Source organism: Chiloscyllium plagiosum, chromosome 21, assembly GCF_004010195.1.
Source record: "Chiloscyllium plagiosum isolate BGI_BamShark_2017 chromosome 21, ASM401019v2, whole genome shotgun sequence".
NCBI lineage: Eukaryota > Metazoa > Chordata > Chondrichthyes > Orectolobiformes > Hemiscylliidae > Chiloscyllium > Chiloscyllium plagiosum.
The window spans coordinates 29,117,241-29,137,710 of NC_057730.1; the positions used below are offsets into that span (position 1 = coordinate 29,117,241).

The window sequence follows — 20,470 nt, forward strand, 5'->3', positions numbered from 1 at the left end:
GGAGCCTGTCACTGTCTTTACCCACTTGGGCACCTTGACTTTATAACCACTTTCTCAATCTATCCTACAATATCTATCTTCAACAATTTGAGTTAAAAATCACACAACACCATGTTATAGTCCAACAGGTTTAATTGGAAGCACTAGCTTTCGGAGCGCCGCTCCTTCATTAAGTGGTTGTGGAGGACACAATTGTAAGACACAGAATTTATAGCAAAAGTTTACAGTGTGATATAACTGAAATTATACATTGAAAAATACCGTGATTGTTGGTTGAGTCTTTCATCTGTTAGAATACCAAGATAGTTTCACTTCTTTCATGTGTAAATCACAAAACTTTGTTTTTAAAGTTACATTCTCAGGTTAACTGTAACAATTGGTGTCAGCCAGATAATATGTTGAAGGTATTAGCTCCCCGTGTTCCCTGTCTGTGCCATAATGTTTAGACTGATTCTAATCTAAAAAGTGAGTTAACAGAGTCTTACATGGATTTATGCAGTTTTTGAACAAAGTACAATGTAACTCTGCAAGTACAAATTCACCCCACAAATGTGTATGTATATGTGTGTGAGAAAGAGAGAGAATGTATATGTGAATGGAGAGTGTCGAAGTCTGTGAGAAGGTGCATGTGAGTGTCTCTCTGCAGGAGTGTCTGTGTGCGTGTCTGTGTATCCATGTGTCTGTGCGTATGCATGTGTATAGGTGTGTGTGTGTGTATACAGTGCAATAGTGGTCACCTGTCGTGTGAAATTAATCCAAGGTCCCGGTTGAGGCCCTCCCTGTGGGTACGGAACTTAGCTATCAGCCTCTGCTTGGCCACTTTTCACTGCTGCTTGTCCCGAAGTCCGCCTTGGAGGATGGTCACCCAAATGTCTGAGGTCGAATGTCCTGGACTGCTGAAGTGTTCCTCAACTGGCAGCGCCTACCATGACAGGGTTGTATGGAGTTGTCCTGAAAGCTGGGCAGCTTGCTACGAACAATGATCTGTTTGAGGTTTGGTGGCTGTTTAAAGGCGAGCAGTGGAGGTGTGGGGAACGTCTTGGCGAGGTGCTCATCCTCATTGATAATGTGTTGCAGGTCGCGAAGAACACGGCATAGTTTTTCAGCTCCTGAGAAGTACTGGACAACAAGGGGTACCCTGTTGGCTGCAGCACGTGTCTGTCTCCTGAGTTCCTTGCTGTGGCACGTCGGAACTGGCGGTCGATGAGTTGAGCCTCGTACCCTGTTCTTATGAGGGCACCCCTGAGTACTTCAGGTGCCTTTCACATTCCTCCTCATCTGAACAGATCCAGTGTATGCGTAGGGTTCTCCATAGAGGATAGCTGTTTTAATATGTTTCAGGTGGAAGCTGGAGAAGTGTAGCATTGTGAGGTTGTCTGTGGGTTTGCGGTAGAGTGTGGTGCTGAGGTGTCCATCCTTCGAGATGCATGTGTCCAAGAATGAGGCAGATAGGCGAGAGTAGTCCATGGTGAGCTTGATGGTGGTATGAAACTTGTTGATATCACTGTGTAGTTTTATCAGTGACTCCTCGCCATGGGTCCAGCGGAAGAAAATGTCGTCAGTTTACCTGGTGTATAATGTTGGTTGGAGGTCTTGTTCAAACGTGTGCATGAAGATGTTGGCATATTGGGGTGCAAATTTGATCCCCATGGCTGTTCCATGTGTGTGTTTGAAGAACTGGTTGTCAAAGATGAAGACGTTGTAATCGAGGATAAAGCGAATGAGTTGTAGGACGGTGTTTGGAGATTGGCAGTTGTTAGTGTTGAGTACTGAGGCTGTTGCAGCGATGCCATCATTGTGGGGGATGCTGGTGTAGAGTGCTGAAACGTCCATTGTGGCGAGGAATGTTCCCAATTCAACTGGTCTGTGGGTGCTGAGTCTTTGTAAGAAAGCCATAGTGTCACGACAAAAGCTGGGGATCCCCTGTACAATAGGTTCAAGATGCCTTCAACATAGCCAGAGAGATTCTCACACAGGGTCCCATTGCCTGAAACGATGGGGCATCCTGGTGTATAGGCTTTGTGTTTCTTTGGAAGGCAGTAGAAGTCGCCTATACGAGATGTACGTGGGATGAGGGTACATAGGGAATTCTGAAGGACTGGATCCAAAGTCCTGATCATTGTGCTTAATTCACAGGTGTGTTCTTTGGTCGGATCAGCTGGTAGTTGCCTGTAGTGTTCCTGGTTGTTCAGTTGTCGGTACGCTTTCTTGCAGTAATGTGTTCTATTCTGAATGACAATGGCTCCTCCTTTATCTGCTGGTTTGATGATAATGTTGTGATTGGTTTTGAGAGCCTGGATGGCGTTCAGTTGTGAACGGGTGATGTTTTGCTCTACCTTGTGGGTACAGCTGCTGAATCTGGCATTGATATATTTCCTGACGGTTTGAGCATACATGTCAAGCCCAAGGTAGTGGCCCTCCGGTGGGATCCAAGTTGACACCCCCTTTCGTTGCTCCTCTACAGATCCCTATGATGACTGTTCCAGTTCGTCAGTGAGCTCGTTGGGATCACTGCTGGCACCTTGAAAGAATTCCCGGAGTCTCATTCATCTGATGAACTCCTCCGTGTCTGCTGCAAGAACCAAGGGGTCCATTTTGGTGGTGGGGCAGAAATTGAGACCCCTGCTCAGGACTTCAATCTCTTCCGGTCGAAGGGTGTGGTCCGATAAGTTGATAATAGACTTCCCCGCAGTGATAATGTTATCCACTGTGGTTCCAGGGTGGGTTTTGCTACTACTGGTGAGAATGCCAAGTTTCTCCAGTTTTTTATTCTTGGTGTGCATGTAAGTGGTGTAGTTTCGTCGCCTTGTCTGTTTGGCAATGTCGCGTAATTGTACTGCTGTATCCTGAGCGTAGGCTGAGAGTGTGGACTTTAACTGAATTTCAAGGTTGTGGCGCTGGCTGTAGAGTTGGTAAATGAGATAATTGAGGAGTTTGCGAGAGGTGTGGTGGCTAAGTTTCTCTGTGCAGTCTGTGTTGAAGGTCGACTTGAGTGGGTTCATGATCCGTAATCCTTTTGGGATCTTTCTTCATAAGAACTGGGTACGAGGCTCAAGTCATCGACCACCATTTCCCGACGTGCCACAGCAATGACCTTCTCAGGAGACAGATACGTGCTGCAACCGACAGGGTACCATTTGTTGTCCAGTACTTCCCAGGAGCTGAAGAACTATGCCATGTTCTTCGTGACCTGCAACACATTATCAATGAGGATGAGCACCTCGCCAAGACCTTCCCCACACCTCCACTGCTTGCCTTTAAACAACCGCCAAACCTCAAACAGATCATTGTTTGTAGCAAGCTGCCTGGCTGTCAGGACAACGCCATACAACCCTGTCACAGTAGGCGCTGCAAGACGAGTCAGAGTGTGGACATGGATACCACCATTAGACATGGGGACACCTCCCACCATGTACGTGGCAGGTACTCATGTGACTCAGCCAACGTTGTCTATCTCATACGCTGCAGGCAAGGATGCCCTGAAGCATTGTAGATTGGGGAAACTGAGCAAAGGCTATGGCAATGGATGAATGGGCACCGCACATCAATTAACAGACAGGAGTGTTCCCTCCCAGTTGGGGAAATCTTCAGCGGTCCAGGACATTCGACCTCGGACATTCGGGTAATCAATCCTCCAAGGTGGACTTCGGGACAGGTAGCAGCGAAAAGTGGCTGAGCAGAGGCTGATAGCTAAGTTCCGTACCCACAGGGAGGGCCTCAACCGGGACCTTGCATTCATTTCACACTACAGGTAACCACCATTGCACTATACACGCGCACAGACACTCCTATACGTACGCATACTCCTATACAAATACTGGCACACGTATGCACTCAACCCCCCCACCCCAGACACACGCACACTCCCACACTCTCACATGCACCCTCTCACAGACTTAGACACTCTACACTCACATACACACACACACATACGCTCTCTCTTACACTCACAACCCCCCACCCCAGACACACACTCAAAAACCCACATGCACACATATACGTTTGTGGGGTAAATTTGTACTTGCAGAGCTACATTGTACTTTATTCAAAAACTGCATGAATCCATGTCAGACTCTGTTAATTCACATTTTAGATTAGAATCAGCCTAAACATCATGGCACAGGCAGGGGGCTAACACCTTCAACATATTATCTGACTGACACCAATTGTTACAGTTAACCTGAGAGTGTAACTTATTTTAAAAGGTTTTGTGATTTACATATGAAAGATGTGAAACTATCATGGTATTCTAACAGATAAAAGACTCAGCAAACAATCAAGGTATTTTTCAATGTATAATTTTAGTTACATCACATTGTAAACTTTTGCTATAAATTCTGTGTCTTATAATTGTGTCCTCCACAACCACCCGATGAAGGAGCAGCACTCCGAAAGCTCATGCTTCCAATTAAACCTGTTGGACTAGAACCTGGTGTTGTGTGATTTTTTAACTTTGTACACCCCAGGCCAACACCAGCATCTCCAAATCATTCAACAATTTGTACATGTATTGTCCAAGATATTCTGTTGTATTTTGACTCTCCTCAGTTTCCCTACCAAAATTATCACTTTACACTTCTGTGCATTCAATTTCATCTGCCACATCTCCACCCATTCCACCTGTGTCTCTCTATGTCCTCTTGAAGTCTCTCTATGTCCTCATCATAGTTTGCAATATTTCCAAATTTTGTTATGATATGGAGGTGCTGGTGTTGGTTTGGGATGGACAAAGTTAAAAATCTCACAACACCAGGTAGCTCGCTGATGGAGCAGCTCTCCGAAAACTTGTACTCCCAAACAAATCTGTTGGATTATAACATGGTGTTGTGTGATTTTTTTAACTTTGTCGAAATTTTGTGCCACCTCGAACTTATGAAATTATGTGCTGCACACCCAAGTCAAGATCAGATGATTGTGATACAGAACAATACAGAATGATCTGTATTGAACTAAATTACCTTAGAGTGATGAATTAGTATTCATCCTAGATCAAAAGTGTTGGGTATAAACCTGTGAAGAGATTGCATAAAGCTGAGTACTTTGAAGCAAATGTAAGATAGCGTGAGGAACAGTTTCTAAATGTTGAAGTAACAAGTGACTTAAATTTACCCAGGTATTAGATGCAGGGACTCTGTTGTGAGTGTAATACAGATGGTGTTTTGGCTGTTTTGATTTTTTCCAGTTTATAAAGGAAGGTTTTGGGATTAATGGTATTATACTTTTACTGTTCAACAATCTTTGAATTTGTATTGTAAGTAGATAAAATGAAATAATCCAAACTGTCTTCATTTCTTGTTAATAAATTTCCATTTTATTGTGAAAGTGAAATCTGCAGCATTCATGCTTATGTTCCAGCACTTTGTTAAAACCAAAACAAATAAAAATATGATTCATCAGGCCAGGTATGCCTGGAATCTGATTTGTCCAGTAATAACTTGAACTGAGATCATAACTGTATGTAAATTTATCCAGTCCAAAAAATACCTATTCAGCTTCATGTTCTGTCCCCTGTCATTCAGTCAATGTCGTAGGCAAGTTGCCACTTCCTCTTTATTCCATAGACCTCAATTGACCTAATAAGTCTGTTATGTGGTACTTATGTCAAATGCAATTTGGAAGCCTATTTACATCACAGAAGCCTCATCAACCCGCTCTGTTACTGCATCATAAACTTAATCAAGTCAGTTAAGCACAAGTTACCATTAACAGCTTTGTATTAGCTTTTGATAATACAGTCACCTTGATAGCTGTGAAGTTATTAATTTTACCTCTGTGTCATTTCCAAATATTTCCCACCACTGACATTAACTGACTAGACTGTTGTAAACCCTGTGGCTGGGTTCCATCTTTTTCCTTCAGTTTAATTTACTCGTGGGATGTGAGTATCTCTGGCTGGGCCAGAATATATTGCCTGTCCCTTTGCTATAAGTACATGCACAGTGATGGTAGGGAGGGGATTCCAAGATTTTGACCCAGCGACACTGAAGGAACAGCAATATATATCTAAGTCAGGATGGTGATTGGCTTAGAGGGGAAACTTGCAGGTGGTTGTGTTCCCATTTATTTGCTGTCCTTGTCTTTCTAGATGGAAGCAGTTGTGAGTTTGGAAGGTGCTATCAAAGAGCATAGAAACAAGCTCTATGACTATCCTTAGATAGCACCTCATACTATATCTATACCAGCCAACAAACACCAAACTATACTATTCCCACTTATCTGCACTTAGTCCATAGCCTATTGAGTGCTTGTCCTGGCTTTGTAAGTGCTTGTCCAGATACTAATTGAATGTTGCGAGAGTACCTGCCTCCACCACCTTCTCACCGTGTTCCATATTTCTATCGTCCTCTGAGGGAAATTATTTTCCTCCGATCCCCTCTAAACCACTTACTCCTCACCTTAAACTTAAGCCCTCTGGTCTTGGATACATCTGAGAAAAACTCTCAAGATCTACCCTATTTCTGCATCTCACAAATTTGTATACCTCAATCAGGTCCCCACTCACCCTCCTCTGCTGCAGGGAAAACCAATCCAACCTAACCCAAAGAAACCCAAACATATAAATAGAAAGCAGGAATCATCAGCAATGCTTCATCCAGAGGCTCACTGAAGATAATACCTAGTATGGTGATGAAACGTCTGAATATGAACCTTCCAGCTCGGCGAGCAAACCTACATCCACATTCTATCCAGTCTCTCCTCGTAATTGAGATTTTCTATCCAGGCAATATCCTGGTGAATCTCCTCTGCGCCCTCTCCAGTGCACTCTCATTCTTCCAATAGAGTGACAACCAGAACCACTCACAATATTTCCATATGTAGCCCAACCAATGCCTATGAAGTTGCAACAGGACTTCCCTGTTGAATTTCTGCATTTCTTGATAGTGTGCAGTGATGCTCCTGAATGTTGGTGGTAGAGAGAATAGATGAGTGTGGATATGGTGCCAGTCAAGTAGGCTGCTTTGCTCTAAATGGTGTCAAGCTTCTTGAGTGCTTTTGGAGCTTAGATGCATTGTCAAACAGTGGTATAAGATTTGCACTTCTCCAGTGGTTTGTCACCATGTCTGTATCTGAGGAGGATGGAAGTTAATGAGCAGGGACTCAAATGTCTCCAACCTTATTTCCATCAGAATCCTCAAATGCTTCTCATCCAGTTCTGGCAAATAAGCAAGTCTTCCTCATATTTCCACTTTATTAGTTTTAGTCCATCCAGTATTTCAACTTGCTGTTGTTTCACTTTTTGTCTTTGGCAGCAATTTCTTCCCCATTAAAGATGGAAGCAAAGTACTTGATTATTACATCAGTTGTGCTGTCTTTGTCCATACATGGTTGCTCTGATTGGCCCATCCTCCTCTTACTACCATTTTACTATTTCTATACGTAGTGAAGACATTTAGATTTCATTTTAGGTTAGATGCCAGTCTTAGCTTTTATTTCCCTTTTCACTTCACTAATGAACTTTCTAATGGTTAATACATATTATCAATTTGACATTTTTCAACTGCCTCCTTTTTCTGCTTCAGCTTCTTCCCCATTTTGTCAAGCAGACTTCTCTGGCATTTGTTGTGCTATCCATCCTCATGGGCATGTTCCTTAACTGCACCAAACTTTCTTTCAAGTAAAGACAATCCATTATTTGTTTTAGTTTTGGCTGCCAAGCTACTAATTCCAATTTTCCTGATCCATTTCCACCTGTCTGAAATTGTGTCCTCCAATGAAGTATTGTTTTACCATATTGGTCCTTTTTCTGCAATTAACTAAAACTTATGATGCTATGATCAGTTTCCCTAAGTGTTCCCTACTGACAGTTGATCCACTTGACCCACTTCATTCCTTTGAGGAGAAAGTGAGGTCTGCAGATGCTGGAGATCAGAGCTGAAAATGTGTTGCTGGAAAAGCGCAGCAGGTCAGGCAGCATCCAGGGAACAGGAGAATCGACGTTTCGGGCATAATGCTTATGCCCGAAACGTCGATTCTACTGTTCCCTGGATGCTGCCTGACCTGCTGCGCTTTTCCAGCAACACATTTTCACCACTTCATTCCTTGTACTTCAATCTAGAAATACCTCTGTAATAATTGGATTGACAAAATACTGATTAGGAAAGTATTCTTGAACACACTTCAGAAAATCTTTCACCCTTTCTTTCCTTTCCCTTATTAGTGTTTCGGTCTATACAGTATTAGGATAATTAAAGTCCCTCATTATCACCAGTCTACAGTTTGCACACCACTGTATGTCAGCATTGGCTAAATTGAAAGCATGTTTGCTTCTGCTTCAACACGTTCCAAATTCAAAGCCCATTCCAGGTCTTAATGCAGATATCAAAACTGACTCCTCCACTCCAATACTGAGGACATATTGCACAGTCAGAGATGCTGTCATTTCAGTAAGACTTTAAACCAAAGTCCACATGTCCTCAAAAGAATGTAAACATTCCTTGGCATTATTAAAGAGTAGTGGAGGAATCCCTATGTCTTGGCCAATGTTTGTCCTCAATTTTACAAAAATACAAATTTATGCTATTATCACATTGCTGTTTTTAAAAGACTGCTATATGCAAATTGTCTCCATATTTCCTACATCACTTCAAATGTTTTTCATTGGTTGTAAAGAGCTTTAAGTTATCCAGTGGATACAAAGTTTAAATGAATGCAAGTCTTGGTTTCTCTGTAATTTCCTGCAAAAATGCACCATCATATTTTTCCACTAATTGGTGGCCTATAGATTTAGTTAGTGCTTTGAAGTCTAATGCGTGCCTAAAAACTTCTAACTTCTTGTATCATTTGTTCCTTTCTTTTTTAAATCAGAGATTTATTGAATCTCTGCATAATATTCCTCCTCATTGTGTTACACTATGTGGATCTAATGGCTGGATCTACAAATTGTTATCATTGTCTCTGATTATGCAGTCCTTTTGCTATAATACATTACGTTTTGTCTTTTGTTTTGCAGCTTTTATCTCATTTCCTTGAGTCTTTCATCATTGCCACAACTTTTAAAACCGCCAAGAATTGCTATCGTAATCTTCCTGTCAGCTTTCCAAAATCATGTAACTATAGCTAGCTTAACAAAGCTGGAAATTTTCTACAGCTTTTTTGTCCCAACTCTTCCTGGGCTAGTCTGTCTAAACTGTTCTCATTTGGCAATCTGCCGAACGAATGTGAATGATCACTGGACCATTAATCCATTAATTGCAGAGTGAGAAGTTTTGTCATCAATGTTAGGTTCAAGAGGCAAAGTTAATCATTCACTTCTAATGTAGTTATAAGTACCTGAAAGGTCTTAATTCCTGCATTTCACTCACACGCTATTGGATTCTATTGCTCTATTTCTCGTGTTTGATGTTTGTTTTCGTCTGAGTATTCATTTGTTAAAGTACTAAGTGGTTGTTAATTTGTCAGTGTTAGGTTCTTTCCAGTGATCAAATCAGCAATTGAAAAGAAATATATTTAGTAGTCAGGATTTTTGCATTTGGTCACTAATCAGTGTATGCATGGTGATGCTGTGGCAGTTGAGAATTAAAATTGGTTAGATGCCATGTTTGAATCATCAACCAACATTCAGTTTTCAAACTTACTAATGAAAAATGGTAAGTTAAATGAGACACTAGTAAAGTGATTAGTTTTGAGTTCAAATGGAGATATCTCTTCATAACTTGGAGTGAGTTGCAGAAATTATCATCATCACTCTTTGTAACTTCCTCAATGCATCAGCATTCTTTTTCTGGTAAGCTAATGTGGCCTCTATAATTTTGAAATCAGTGATGATTTTGCATTCCCAAAATTAGATTTTGTTGCAATTACAAAGCAATATTTTCACCAAGAAGAAAGCCAGTGGGATCTGTAACTTGGAAAATACTGGGAGTTGTCCCCCAAAAGACATCACTTTAAAAGCAGCTATGAATAGCCAGAAGTATGTAATTGTAAGCGAATGTTCCTATATATACTATTTGAATGGAAACCTTAAAGGGACAGGCCAATTTAGTTAGTTACTGCAACAACTATGTTATAAAATGTAATCAGATTATAAACAGAGCACTTGTACACAATGTTAGTGATCTCTATTAAGCTCTGATAATTTAGTTTAATGCTTCTGTCACGCATCTAGTCCCCATTCCCTGTCAGTCTTTGCTACTGGACATTCCTCTGTTATTGACATGTTTCATATTTCCAATCTGAACAACCTCCAGTTATTTGTCTGTTTTATAAGTACCATTCATGTCATTTTATGGTTGGTGTGAATTTGGGATACATGGTACGCTATTATTAAATTTCAAGTCACTTTCCCGCTACCACCCCTACATACTACTAACTTTATTATCTTAATCTGCAACAGTTATTCTGCTTTAAACTGGTATTTAAATCAATGATCACAAGCACAGCAGACGAATAAGACCAACGATATCAAAAGCTGTGATCTCTGCAGTTTACTAGATTGTTTGATTTGCCTTTAATGGGAAATTTAAATATAGTTGCCTACATTTGTTTTAAAAATTGAAAAATGAATGCCTTCCATGCCCTTAAAAAGTGCTCCTTCATAACAAATTTATTTGACAGTTTAGAAGCATTATAGCCATTCAGTGGAGGAGGAGGGAGTTTAATACACTATTATGCCACACACTTGCTGCTGTATTCTTGTGATTTGGTGACCTTTTGGTGAGAATTAAGTCCCTTATGAAGCCAGTAAGGAGGCTTCAGTGGCTAAGCTTTGTTAATGACAGTCTTCGTTGTTCTTAGAAAGTGATTATGGATATTGAAATTTTCTGTCCAACTTGGTAGAGATGAATAACTGTTTCAAAACAAAATCTGAAACCTTTGGTATTTACTAAAAGAATGAAACCAAGAGATTTCACATTTTAAAAAAATAAGAATTCTTTACTATACCAGAGTCAAACAAATCAAACAATAAATACTATCTTAGCTAACATTTCATGATTGTACAACCAAAAATTGCAATAATTAGAAATTATAGATTCAACAGATATAACCAAGATAAATTTTATGAATTAGCTCAGTAATCCACATAGGTTATGAAACTCAGTCACAGGATTCTTTAACACTCCATCTTCCTTATGAAGAATCCTCTTTTTTTTTCATATATAGAATCCCTACAGTGTGAAAGCAGACCTTTCGGCCCACCTTGTCCACACCAACTGTCCAAAGAGCAGCCTACCCCCTGTAACACTGCATTCTCCATAGCCGATCCACATAGCCCGCACGTCCCTGGAAACTACAGGGCAATGTACCACGGCAGATCCACTTAATCTGCACATCCTCAGACTGTGGGAGGAAACCAGAGCACCTGGAGGAAACCCATGCAGACACGGAAAATATGCAAGCTTCACACAGACAGTCACCCAAGATTGGAATCAAACTCTGGTCCCTGGTGCTATGAGGGAGCAGTGCTAACCATTGAGCCACCATGCTACCCCTCGTGTTCTAGAAGATAGTCACATTCCTAACTGGCAACAGCACACAACCCAACCCGGGTTATACAGGCATAGTCTTCACCAAAACTTGCGCACATCTGCAGAATCTCCTCAATTAAGTCTGGATGACGTAGATTGACCAAGGCTATTTTTAAATATCAGAAAATGCTGCACTGGTTGTGTATCTGCTCATGCTCTGCTTCTGGATCTGGCCTGTGTCCTTATCTACATGCTGGCATTGCAACACTGGACTCATCAAGTTGTACGACTGAGCTTGGGTATCTTTATGCACCTTTCACATAGTCTGAACCAGATTCAGTCTTGGCGGCTGTTCGGTTTCGGGTTTGGTATCCTTAGTTTGTAAGTAAATAATCTTCTTTGTTTCCATTTTTATAAGTGGCTGGCTCAGAGAACACAAAGCAGACTTCATCACATTGTCCTTGATTTTGATTTGACTTGATTTTGAATTAGCAAGATCCAAAATGAATCAGCAGTAGACTTAACCTGTGTTAAATACCTAACAGCGTGCAAGACTTTAAATGTACTTACCTTCCTGTTATAGTGTCATCGAATTCATCGCACTTTGGCAAGCCAGTTTAAATATGCTCTTGTATGGGTGAGTATATTGATATTCTGTATTGAAATGAAAATTTACAGTACTTTGAGATTTGCTCACCTCTGAAAAAATTTTTCGCTCATGAAAAATATCCTTTCTCTTAATTCTAGGGAACAAGCACAAAGTATAGTCCTCAACGAGTGGGGCTGACTCACATAATGGAACATGAGGACGTAATCCAAATCGTCAAGAAATAAATAGTGATCCATGTTGCACAATGAGCTGCAGTATATCACCAGCCTTCCCTTTCACTTGCATGACAGGCAATGTGAAAATGGACTATTTAAAAATTGTAATGAAAACATTGTGTTAAACTGCCAATAGAAATGGTTTGCTCTTGCAGCCTTTTCATATCAAATATACTGTGATTCTGCTATTCTAGTAAGGAGACTGTTAAAAACAAAAGCATGTGCCGGCTATAAAGGCTAATACTATACTTCATGGCTCGTGCTGAAACAGTAGCGCCCCTTTATTTGCAAATCTTAAGTTTATTACTGCAATATTTCTGTGTTGCAGAGGACAATATTTCCCATCATTAATCTTTACTGACTTTCTAAACAATCTTGTTTCCTTATATAACTGCAAAAACTAATGTGTGATCTACAATAATTCAAATTTTTATGTTCGAATGAAGATGCGATCCAGTTGTCTGGGTAACAGATTTAATCAAGTGCTTTAATTAACTTGGTGTTCCCTTTGGTTTCCATATATATATATTGTAGATCAGATCTTACATCTTCCTATACCAATACACAAAACAAAAAGCATTTGTCCAGTTGGTCCCTTTTTCTTTCTATTTGTACTTCTTCCCTGAAAGTTTCACATAAAACAAAGTGTAATCCTTGATTTTCTTCTTTAACTCCAATTTGTTGACATTAGCACTTTGGTAGTTAAGACATTCGTTGTAAGATGAAGCAGTGAATATCAGCACGATATTCAACCAATGGAGGATTTCATTGCCAAGTCTATACCATGTCCTTGCAAGAGACATAACTGCACTTTCCAGGAAATCTCTGGATAATAAGCAACATGGTTTGCGTGCACTCAGTTGGTACCCAATTTTAAAACTGTATAAGCTTGACAGCTGGTCAAAAGAGAAAAATATGAGCTGTGCTCAGAGTTTGTGGTTTTCTCTATCAGTGCTTTTCTTTTGAATCGCATCATTATAAATGCACAACAGCATCTGACACTAAATAGATTGATTAAACTATGATTTTCATAAATACTTGATAAGTTTGGAAACATTCTAATTCTGTACGGATCACTGGACGAGCAATATATTGGACTTGCTGTGGAGCTTTGAGAATTCTATTGTCAGAAGGTTGTTGTTGCACTGACAAGTGTTCAGAAAATTGATAATCTAGGAGATTGAGGTGCACTAAACCTCAGAAATAAACATATATTCACCAGAGAGAGGGTTGAGAAGAGATTTTATACAAATTTGAAGCATAGATAATTGATGAGTTGGATATTTAATATTTGCCTTGAACATATAACCAGAAGACTTCTGTTCTGAATCAGTGTACCTCAACAATGATTTAAGCAGTTAAATCGATCATCTTGCAAAAAGAAATGGACAAATGTTGTTCGGAATGAGATTGAATGTTAAAGTTTTGGAGATATAAGTAAACCAGAACGTTACAAAGTTCGAATTGCTTGTTTCTGTGATTTAAAAAATTGACTGTCATTTTGATCACGCCAAAGTGGTTTGCTTTATTGTTTTGTTTGTGAAATTATGACAATTGTGTTTATCGGTAGACTGGTTGCGCAATAGGCTACGGAATATTGTGGGGCACTCCAAACTGAAGGGCAGCTTGATGTCTTCTGCTAAAGTGAAGAATATTAAGGGGTCATCTCTCTGGAATCTTCAAGTTTGCAAATATTATTGAGAAATTTTTTTACATATTTACAGTGCCTTTTATGATACATGTCAGTTTGCTCCATAGTGAAATCATTTAAATGTTTAGACACTTGTGGTTCAGGAAAATGTGCACATTAAAGTTTTAATTGTGCACATCAATAGGAAAACGAGCAGCTAACCTATATTTTTAATCTTGTTAGGTAATCTTGTTTTAATCTAGGTAACTGAAAAATGTCACAATCTGTCAGTCTTTCTCTTATCCAAATTAAATTGTTTAGTTATGGTTTTATTTAGACTAGGTTTTGGTCCAAAGGTGAGTAAGTGGACAGTTTATTATTATATTACCCACATGAAATTGAAATTGACAATCAATGTCATTCATTGCTAGATATAGTCTCAGTTGCACGTTGGTCTGTTTAACATTTAGCTTTGGAAATTGGAAACTGGGTTCAACTCTATAAATCTTCAGTTATGTGATGCGTATGTCATGTACCCTAGAGATTAAAAGAAGTCAGAAAAGGAGACAATTTGATAATAATTCTTCAAGGTACCATTAGTTGCAAACTGGTGCAACATTTGGGGTAAATGGATGAATGTGGTCATTGTATTACCTGTTAGCTGAATGTTAATTATGCTTGCATGCTTAGAATCTAGAGCTGCAGTTTAAAAAAGAGAGATATAGCTATGTCTGAGACAATTGAAGCTGACTAATACTGATTTTTATTTTTGAAGGCGCATCAAGCTTAAAGATCATCAGTTTATACCTATAATATATTTATCTTGAATATTTGTGTCATCTGTATTCATTTGAATGTGGTTACTCATTGTGTTTTTTCCAGTTAAATATTGAGACAACTGAAACCTCCTCTTTTGGACCTTCCACAACTCAATTTTGCCAGCAGTCCCACTCATTTCTAGCAACTGTCGCAGTTTGAAACAGTATGATGATAAAATCAGGGTGATGACGAAACAGTTTATCTGAAGCTGTCCTTTCAATCCATATCCCCTCCATTACATAGATCAATTACTTCCTCCTCTGTAAAATTGCACACCTCTTCTGTACCTCAGCCTATTTTCTATTAAATTCCCATTCTTGCTTTTGTCATCTGTCTTTGTGTATAGGTAAAAAACAAGGACTGCAGATGCTGGAAACCAGATTCTAGATTAGAGTGGTGCTGGAAAAGCACAGCAGTTCAGACAGCGTCCGAAGAGCAGGAAAATTGACGTTTCGGGCAAAAGCCCTTCATCAGGAATAGAGCTCTGCCTCTATTCCTAATGAAGGGCTTTTGCCCGAAACGTCGATTTTCCTGCTCCTCGGATGCTGCCTGAACTGCTGTGCTTTTCCAGCACCACTCTAATCTAGAATTTGTCTTTGTATATTCCAGTGTGCCTTGTTAACCTCATATTTTCCATTTCAGATTATCTGAAACTCTGCCATCTGTATTCAGTTCTGCTCAGTCGTTTCTGACTTTCACTTATTCTATCTCTCAATGTATCTTAAGTTTTAGTTGTAATATTTAAATCCTTTCATGATGTTGCTTATCTGTATATTATCATATAGCTTTCCAACCACCATCCCTTGACTCTCACATTAAACATATTTCCCATTCTTTGGTTCTGGACTTGTGTAAATAAAGGATAGAAATATACAATAAGTGCAAAAAATGCTTAAAAAGAAAGTACATTAACTGAAACCCTTGAGTACACTAACATACCATCATCAGCCTTTATCTTTTGCTGTTCCTCTCTCCACAAATATTGCCAAATTTGCTGAATTTTTGCATAATTTCTTGTTTTTATTTCTAAATTTTCAGGATCCTGTGGTGTTTTGCTCATGTCAAATATGTAATTCCTTGAAAGTGATTGTAAATAAAAGCAATTTAAAAAATAGGTATTTTGGGTTTTATAAACAAATAGAGTATGAAAGCAAAACGTGACGTATTTATAGGAAGCAGCAGTCGAAGCTTAGTTTATATGTGCAGTTTTGAACATACAATGACATCATACATTAAAACCATAGAAAACATACTGTAGAGTCAGCAAGATGATATCAGGGATGATAAGATGTAGTGATCAAAAGAACTCCAGATATTGAAACTATTTCCACAGTAGCACAGAAATCTTAGAAAAGTTAATAGAATCTTTTATAATATAAGGGATTTTGGTATGGTTTATATTTGCCGTTGTTGGGAGAGAGTGATAGGAGACTCCTCAATTTTAAAATAGATTTAATGAGAAAGTTCCTTGTGCAGAATGAAGCATGGAATATTTTGAAGCCACTATCATTGTAACTTTTGAGGAAAACAGGCAAATCTCTAAAGAGGAAAGAGACAGCTTTGAGAAGAGAATGGCCCCAAATCTGATACAGAAATTGTTTATCCTTTTGAGAAAACATGGCAACAGTGGTTGCAGAAGGTATCAAGACAAAAGAAACTGAAACTTGTAAATGTGTGCAGCTGTGATTTTGATGACTTCTGATCTCCAGCTGTAAAGAATCTTTTGCATTAAAAACGTGCGACACAAGATGTTTTTGAATTCAATGAGGTTTGTACTATAATTAGTTTTAAAATGTAAGATGTAATACATGTCCATTGCAAAAAAAAACTCTCAAAAAGCAAGAATATGTCTTCAGTAAGGAGTGTACTGAGAATCAAACCTGCAGTTATTCTGGAAAGTGTTATTCATTAAGCTACTTATAAGAGCTGGATTCAACAACATTGCTTAGATGGATGGTATTGTCAAATTAATTTTATAGCTTACCCAGTGGTTTACCAGGTATTGATGCCATCCAAAACTATGAGGATGACCCATGAAATTCCTAAAATGAATTGAATTAGCTTTATTGTCATGATACTTAAATGAGTACAGTGCAAAGTTTATAAGAGTGCAATTTACAGCACTATCTTAGGTACAGAATAACTGGGTACAATTCTTAGTTACAGAATTGAGAAATGAAGAGAAAAGGAAGTTATGTACAACAGTATAACTATTGGTCTGAAAAACAAGAAGCAAGTTAAAAAGATAGACATCACAGTCTCTCCAAGGGCTTCCCGAAGCAAACCAGTGCAGAGGACTTCCACGTGTGATCTGGCTGCTACCATGCTCCACACTGGGCTGCTGGTCGCAGGCATCCCAGCTCCAGCCCCTGGCATCCCCCATCAGACCAGTGATTGCCCACCTCACTTTAGAAGCTGGGCCTGGGTGTTCGAAGCCAAGAGACAGGGAGAACAAGAAGAACAAGCACAGAGCTCCAGCTTGAGCTGCCATCTTGGAAACCAAAACACAGGAAGCATAGGAATCTGGAATACACAAGCCAATATAAGTTGACATTATTACCGCCAGATCTTCAGGGCTGTGGTGTAATTTTGTAATATGTGCCAGATTGTGGGAAAACTGCAAGCTGTCATCAAACTGCACTTCTAATTTGCATACTAGTTTTTGAGGATTTGTAGTAGGCTGTGTGGAACCTTTAAAATCAAGGGACAGTGTGGTTGGGGAGAAACTGGTTTTGTTTGCGACTGGATAGAGAACATGAGGACACGGATTTTAAGTAGTTAGGTTAGGTGAATTCGCGATGCTCAATTGCCCATAGATGTATAGGTTCAGTGCGTTAGGGATACAGAGGAACCTCAATTTTTCTTTGTTATAAACATTGACATCATCCTGTAGGACATGTTCTAATTGCATCAAATGCTGAGGTAGCTCTGGTGATTTGATACAACCAAGACTGTGTACCAATGTATTTGTAATAGAAGGTAAATAAAGGGACAAATAATCTATTAATAACCTTTAAAACAGGGCTCTTATATGATAGAATTTGCTGTTGAGTTTGAAAGCTCAGTCAGAAACTTTAATCTTAATTGAACAAAATAAACTGTGTAAAGATGAGCATTGGCAAATTTTTTAAAAAATAATTTTCAATTTGCTGTAAATATACATGTCCCTAAAGACTAATAATCCCATGGGTTAACTTTGAGATAGTATGAAGTAAAAGGAAGAAGATTGTGTTGCCAAAAAGAGTAATAAGCCAGATTGTTTTTAAAAATTCAAGAAATCTTTAAATATCAAGTGGTTATAAGAGTAAACTAGCAAGAGACGTAAAACAGCTTGTTTAAGCTTAATTAGGTGCATAAAGGGAAGAGATTATAAGTAATTTGGGGCCCATCGGAGATTAGGACGGGAAAAAGGATAATTGGGAACAAAGAAATAGCAGGGACATAAAACAATTATTTTCTACCCATGTTCATAATAGGAGAACCAAAGAAACATCCTGGAAAGAGTGGGAAATAAGAGGTTTGGTGACAATAAGGAACTTAAAGAAATTAGTCAGCAATTTAATGGAACAAAAAGTTGATAAATCCATAGGAGCTGCTGGCCTGCATCTGAGAGTTTTAGGGTAACGACGGGTAGAGTGAATTGTGTTGATCTTCCAGAATTCATTAGAAAATTTGAATTATGAGTTCAATAATGAACATGAAACCATTGTCACTCACTAATGTCCTTTTAGAGAAGGAAACTGCCATCCTAACCTGGTATGGCCTGCATGAGACTCTGGACACACTGCAATATGATTGGCTCTTAACCGCCCTCTGAAATAGTCTAGCAAGCCATTTCATTCTTCCAACTGCTAGAAAGGACAAAAGGAATGCAACTAGATGGGCCACCTGGAAATGACCTAGACACTGGAAATGATAATGCAAAAGAAAAGACCTGTTGATCCTGCAAAGTCCACATCACTAACCATGGAGGGGTGCTAGTGCCAAAATTGGGAGAGCAGGCTCACAGAGTAGTTGATGAACCAACTGATATTGTCTGTAGGTATAAGTATGACTATATCCCAGACACTGCCATAAACATGCCTAGATATGTCCCGCCACACTGGCAGGGCAGGCCCAACAAAAATGGCCACACAGAAGTATACAGTCAGGAGGGAGTTGCCCAAGGAGTCCTCAACTTTGACTCAAGACACAGTGGAGCCTTGTGGCTTCAGGTTAAACAGGGGGGAGGAGGGGGATCTAAGATGGCAATGATCTGAAAGGTCTGCTTTGTTGAGCTCTGCATCTCACCTCAGGCAAAATAGCACTCTCACTTCCCAATTAAATTACTTATATGGAAATTCAGTATTTAAAGAGCTTCTGAACTTAGAGAATATGCAAATTATGTTATAGAGTCTGCTTGATTAAACAAATATGAGAAAAGGTGAAGGCTCCAGCAAGTCCCAACACACGGGACACTCACCTGAGAAGTCGGACACTTCCACGGAAGCAACTGCAGCTCCTCGACCAGCCCATCAGAGTCGTTCACTCACCAGGCCCTGGCTACAGAGTTTGTAAAACTCAGAGATAATCGACTTGTCGTTCGAAGAGAAGTTCCGCGCCAGACTGGACCCGGTCACAGCCATGGTTCACAAGCATGAGGAGTAGCTGGAAGGTCGAGGGCACAGAACGGAGAAAGTTGAAAGGAGTTCTGGGGCTTCAGAAACCGATTGATTTTTCAAAAGAGCGAATCAGAGTACTGGAAAAGAGGTACTTACCTTACAGGGGCAAGTCGATGGCCTTGAAAACAGAGGTAGGCAGAAGAACATTTGCATTGTGGGGCTGCAGCTGGCTGCCACAATTTCTTGGTCTGGAACCTGCGTCGGACCGGGTGAAAGTTGAAAGGGCCCAATGAATCATTATGCGCAGGCCTGGCTCAGACCAGCACCCTCATGTGGTCTTAGTACGACTCCACAGCTGCAGGGACCAAAGTTATGGAAGCCTCCAGAATAAAGGGACAGGATCCACAGGCCTTAATCTACCAAGACTCCAAGATTAAGTTCTTCCGGGACTTCTCTGCAGCTGTAAGTTGTAAAAGGAAGATCTTTGATGAAGCCAAGAGAAGATTGAGAGACCTTGGTATCCAGCATTCTCTGAGGTACCCAGCGGTGCTTGGCTTTATCCAAGATGGATCTACATGTTCTTTTGACTCTTTAGAAAACATGAAGATTTTTTTTGGATGCTTTAAAATAGATCAGATAACTTAAAGAATGTGGACAACCGTGTTTCCTGTCCCTTTTTTTTAAGAAGATTTTACTGACCTTTTCTTTCCTGATATTAATGAGTGATGATATATATTTGGGGATGGGTAGAGTGCCTACTTTTAATTCCTTTAAGATTTTACTTTTTTTCTTTCTCTTTTTTTTGGCCTGAGTCTAGAATGCGGCTCAAGCTGGAAGGAGATACGAGGGTGTTTTGGGATATGTAAGTGCCCCCTGTGGGTAGGGTGTAGAGCCCCTTGTTAAGTGTTTTGTATTTGGTTTAGTCTGTTTTTTCGCATATGTAGTTGTTAGAAAATTAGTTGTAGTAGTTTCAGCTTACGTAATTTTTTAGGTTTTGTGAATTTTGTTTGTCTATGCTCAGCAGTTGATAAGTCGAATTCTTCCTTTTTGGAGATTAAATGATGTTATAGAGAGTCATGGCTAATTGTGTCCTCAAATGGAGTACCTGGAATCTTAGAGGGATCCATTCACCAGTTAAAAGGAAAAAGGTGTTTTCTAGTCTTAGAAAGGAGAGGGTGGACATTGCCCTA

The 20,470-nt window shown here is 39.6% G+C and overlaps 1 protein-coding gene and 1 long non-coding RNA gene across 4 annotated transcripts in view; one reads left to right on the forward strand and one right to left on the reverse strand.

Moving 5' to 3' along the window:
* The window catches only part of drg2 (developmentally regulated GTP binding protein 2), a 39,469-nt gene extending 26,580 nt beyond the window's left edge, over window positions 1–12,889 (forward strand). For 2 of the 3 annotated variants that reach the window (XM_043711623.1, XM_043711621.1), the window contains 2 exons: window positions 11,989–12,042; window positions 12,153–12,889. In XM_043711623.1, coding sequence (XP_043567558.1) covers window positions 11,989–12,026 — 38 coding nt within the window. In that variant the 3' untranslated portion in view covers window positions 12,027–12,042; window positions 12,153–12,889. Of the gene's footprint in view, window positions 1–2,464; window positions 2,505–11,988; window positions 12,043–12,152 lie in introns of those variants that run through there. The other variant, XM_043711622.1, reaches the window with a different exon arrangement.
* Window positions 12,890–16,878: 3,989 nt separating this feature from the next.
* On the reverse strand, window positions 16,879–19,697 carry LOC122560393. The gene is made up of 3 exons (XR_006314733.1): window positions 19,437–19,697; window positions 19,142–19,326; window positions 16,879–17,202 (listed from the first exon to the last, which is right to left on the reverse strand). It is a non-coding gene; the product is annotated as an uncharacterized LOC122560393 (long non-coding RNA).
* Window positions 19,698–20,470: the final 773 nt, after the last annotated feature.